At 45.6% G+C, this 4595-nt stretch overlaps 1 protein-coding gene across 2 annotated transcripts; it reads right to left on the reverse strand.

Annotated features, from left to right (window-relative positions):
- Positions 1–225: 225 nt before the first annotated feature.
- On the reverse strand, positions 226–4105 carry LOC119330468 (probable folate-biopterin transporter 2). Of its 2 annotated transcripts, XM_037603573.1 has the most exons (6): positions 3962–4105; positions 3139–3848; positions 2339–2598; positions 1976–2071; positions 1717–1887; positions 226–1141 (listed from the first exon to the last, which is right to left on the reverse strand). In XM_037603573.1, the coding sequence occupies exons 2-6, from the start codon at positions 3542–3544 to the stop codon at positions 452–454; spliced, it is 1623 nt and encodes a 540-aa protein (XP_037459470.1). In that variant the 5' UTR covers positions 3545–3848; positions 3962–4105; the 3' UTR covers positions 226–451. The 2 variants fall into 2 exon arrangements, with proteins under 2 accessions (XP_037459470.1, XP_037459469.1); XM_037603572.1 differs by having other exon boundaries at positions 3139–4105.
- Positions 4106–4595: the final 490 nt, after the last annotated feature.

The following is a 4595-nucleotide window of genomic DNA, read 5'->3' on the forward strand; positions in this document are numbered from 1 at the left end:
ATATCGTTCTCCTTCATCTGCTGATGAAAATGAGTTGCAGAGAATCTGGTCCGCTGCACACGGCCCTCGTGGCATCAATTCAGGCTTTGAGAGCTCAAATCATGTAGATTGTGAGGTGTGAACTGGCCAGGTTAAGCCAGGGCAGAAGGAAAATAGACACGTCGCATACAAGACTTGTAAGGAAGGTAAATAATACAACTTTGAGTCAAGATAACACAGTGAGAGTTTAAAAGAAGAAACTAAAGTTGTACTAAAGCAGCGGCAAGTAATATGGATCGGAGGGAGTCTCAAATTTCAAAGTACTATCTGGCATTTGATGATTTGCTAACCTAATGTAAAATGAATGAATACAACAGCATGTGAACAACTAAAAACAACACAATGTGATTTTCATGATCCTTTTCAACTATATGTCTGTGTAATGAGGAAAAAAAAACATGTGTATGGTCCATCAGCCCCTGTTGGCGAGTAACGAAGCCTCGTCGTCATCTTGCCCTACATCAAGATGCTCCTGGGTTTTGCATTCCTGGAGCGAGGCATCGGCGCTCGGATTCTTGTCGACGGTAAGAGAGGTTAGCTCGACGTTCTCGATTCGTCGAGCCTCAGCACCGTCATACTCAGCCAGCAAATCAGCAGGAAGGATGTTAGAATTCGGGTCACTTCTCGGCACCAAGAATAGCAGTGCCAACGGTAGTAGCCTCATCACATTTCGGATCAAGATCGCGGCCCAAAGGTTTTTGAACTCTGTTCTTGTGATCCTTAACAAATGAAGGAGTAGCCCACCGATCCAAGATGCTGACAGCACGCCAATATTGTCAATGGACATGAGCAGCGCGAAGAATGTGCCCTCGATGCCAGGTGGGCAAAGCTTTGAGCTGAGCACCAAAAGGGGCATCCACTTGATGCGGTTGATCATTTTGGCGACCCCCTCGTCGATCACAGCGAAGTAGTAATCAGGTATCCCAAGTTTTAGATTTAGACGAAGTACCAAAATCAGATCAAGCATTCCTGACAGGCTTAGTAGCAACTGACTTGAACAAAGAACACTGCGAAAAGAGTGGTCCCTAAGAATATTTTGATAAAGTATAACTCCAACAAGAGATCCCACAGAACCAATTGCGAAGATAAACCCAATGAATCCCTGTTAAAGTAGAAAAAATATATTATTTTGGTCATGCGTCAAAGATAAGTAAATGCTATATTTGTATCAGATGTGCCCACACTGCTCCTTTTTTATTTGATGCTTTAGAATAAGAAGCAAACTTTCGTTCGGGAATATATCCAAAACTATCTATATTGCATATAAATATATGTGTTGGATTTTTCTTTAAAAGTAATTCATTGATATCATAATTTTACAAAAACATGCTAATTTGAAGATATGGAACATGTTGAAAAGATATTGTAGGCAAAATAACATCTTGGAAACTATGAAAAGTCTATAACATGAAGTGAAAAGGAAGACATGGAGTCATTTCAGATATGTCAAGTACAGATGAATTTCCCCCCGGAAAAAAAGTATAAAAGAACTTAACTGCAAGCAAATTGTAGTGTCATGAAAAAAGAAGCCAAAGGTCCAAAGAAATTACGAACTACTCCCTCTGTTCCGTAATATATGTCGCTGGAGTAGCTGAACTTCAGCTACCCCAGCGACATATATTACGGTACAGAGGGAGTATATTATAGCACAGAAATGCATAAAGATGTAAGGTGTACCTCAGAGAAAGATGGCCCTGCACTTGGATCTGTGTACCAGTAGAACATTCCTTCTTGAATATCCACACTGAGAGCAAGCGACATGTACATGTAAAAACATGGCCGCCATACTTCAGGGCATTTTAAGGTCCTTAACATTTTTCCACTGGCTTCTACAAACTTCTTATGAGCCTAGTTTGTGGTTTCAGACAGAAAATTTAGTGCATGCAAACAAAGTACTTATATCTGATCTCAAACAACACGAGGAAAACATTCTAACCTGCCCGTATGGGAAGTTGGGGATATGGACATCCTTTAGCAGTATTCCAGCTAAAATTACCAAGGCAGAAGGTATAGTTAAAATGCCAAGGGTTCCCTTGAGAAAGACAAGATTTATCTACTATCAGATTCCAGAAACCAGTACCATCCAAAGTAGTAATAATATATAATTTACTTTCTACATGGCAAAATAGAGGAGCACAAGCTTGCTGTACTTATTCTCTATGCATAACCAGAGTGTATGTGGATAAATACTCTGGATTGGATTTATGAGGAAGTTATCTAGCTCATTTGATTAGAGATGGTCAATGATTGGGAAGTACAGAGCGCTAAAATATCGAGTGTATGAGCTGGTGATGCTCACCTGTGATCCAATTGCATGAACAAGAAAACCACTTATTGAGAATCCAATAAGACCTCCAACAGATGAACAGAAGCCATTTAAGCTCATCATGTCAGCCGCGAGATGAGGGTGTATTAGACTGTTTTCGGCCACACAGGCGTCTATAGTTACATCAGCTATTGCTACACTTGCACTCCCAGACATCAATGCCAATAATGCGAACATCACATGAAGCTTGCTGTGTAGAGAGACTATAAGCATAGCAATCACTCCCATTATGCCTGTGTATTCCTCGGAAAACAGGGAGGGGGCAAGATTAATAAAGAAAATCCATAGCCTGTTACCAAATATAATAGTTACATTTAATCAAGAGAAGGGCTGTAAAAATAACACTGCTACGGGGAATAGCCGATGTATTTTGCTTATGCCGCATTTTTGCTTTGAATATATGCAAGTAAACAGCTCCATTGATTCCTTCCTAATTGTTGGTCACATTTAGCATTTCCCTATATGCAATTCAGTTATTCAGAAGCGAAATATGGATATCCCAATGGCAAAATAAGTTTGTTTCCTGTTGTGGCTCATCATCATTCGGATGCATAGCGCCGTAGTGCATAGCAGCAAAGAAATGGCAGTCCTATCTGAGCCACAGGCGTAATCGACGCCGTCGATTTGGTTCGTCACTGGTCACTAATCACTATACTTCACCAGCACCAAATGTTCAAAAACTACCACAAGTCTACAATTCAGTCCAGAGTTTCAGTTTACAGCTCGTCAGTACACAAGTGTAACCAAAAGCCCAAAACACTATGCTTGCTCACCTGCAAGGACGAAGTAGGGCCGGCGCCGGTAGCCGGCGACGGGGAGCACGTCGGTGAGCAGGCCCCAGACCGGCTTGACCAGCCAGGGGATGGATGTGACGCCGTGGTACACCTGCGCCGCCGACGGCTGCACCTTCTGCACGTCCTTCCAGTAGTAGTCGGAGGCGACGCGCGAGATGCCGCCCCCGAGCCCCTGGCTGATGCCGTAGGTGGCCACCACGCCGAGCACGAAGCTCCAGTGCAGCTCCCTGACCAGCATCCGGAACCACGCCACCGGTGACAGCACCCAGCCCACGGCGCCGCCCGCCCCTGCCTCCTTGGCCGGCGGCGACCCCCGGGCCTCCTCGATGAGCACATTGGCCTCCCCCTTGTCCTCGGGGAAGTCGTGGGGCGGCTGAGGCGACATCTTCTTGGCTTGGCTGCTCCCGCGCGAGATCTCCAATGGGTGTGCCGCCGCTCGGAGATCGCGCGCTAGAGCTTGGATCCCGCACTGCCTCTCGACGAGCAGCTCCGGGCTGGATCTGGAGCCTGGACGCCCAAGAACGGCAGATTCGGCGGGGTTTCTTGAATCCTGAGCGCCGGCGAGACAGCTGAATGATCGGAGCTGGGAGCTAGGTGCATCTCCGTCGATCTAACAAGCTTCTAAAGCCTCAGAAACCCCAAGAAATTCAGCGCTTGGACAAGAACATCAAATCGAAGGCCGCCTGAGCCTTTCAGGGAGGGACAAGCACAAAAATGAGGAAATTGGTGCACAGGGACGGGCAAGAAATTGGATTGCAGCAGAGTGGTGGCCAATTGCTTTCACACAACAAAGAAAAAATACCGAATTGAGCAGCCAGATGCGAATGCTAGTGGCCTGCGAACATCGGAGACTGGTGAGTAAAACAAGAAGAGCTGAGAAAAGAAATGGATCGTGGGCGGAAGCGGAAGTCCTAGAAAATGGAGGAATCCTTTGGGATTTGTGAGGGGGGCGTGAGGATAGCCGTTTGACCTCTTTCTTGTCTTTAATTATTTGATTATGCTTGCTGACTAGCGTTAAGCTAGGTCCCTGTCGCTGTAGGGTGGGGCAGCCAACGAGGGGCCACTTGGCAGTGGGTGTGCATGTTAGGGAGTTAATTGAGCCTGCGTGTTCCTCGGTTTTGCGCGCGATAGGGCGTGGAAAACATATCCAGCGAAACGGGAGATTACGTGCGCCTAATGCACCTTACGATTTTGGACTGTTGGATGAGGAATTGGTGGACAGGATTAAAACAGAAACGAAGATGTGAACAGGCGTTGCAAAACAAACCTTGTGTTTATAATCAAACTCAACGGCACTCCGGTTTTCCACCGTGGTTTCGTCACAGGTGGTTTTATTTGGATGAAATGTGAGGACTTATTGTGAATATGCCGTACTACATGGGTGGACCGCATGTTGATTTTGGTCAAAATACAAGGTATGTTTTGGCAAATGCGGG

Source organism: Triticum dicoccoides, chromosome 7A (assembly GCF_002162155.2).
Source record: "Triticum dicoccoides isolate Atlit2015 ecotype Zavitan chromosome 7A, WEW_v2.0, whole genome shotgun sequence".
Classification (NCBI taxonomy): Eukaryota; Viridiplantae; Streptophyta; class Magnoliopsida; order Poales; family Poaceae; genus Triticum; species Triticum dicoccoides.

Coding starts and splice junctions, on each gene's coding strand:
- LOC119330468 (XM_037603573.1), bottom strand. CDS start 3,544: ATGTCGCCTCAGCCGCCCCACGACTTCCCCGAGGACAAGGGGGAGGCC. Junction 2,072..2,338: donor TTCATGCAATTGGATCACAG/GTGAGCATCACC, acceptor GTCTTTCTCAAG/GGAACCCTTGGCATTTTAAC. Junction 1,142..1,716: donor CAGGGCCATCTTTCTCTGAG/GTACACCTTACA, acceptor CTACTTTAACAG/GGATTCATTGGGTTTATCTT.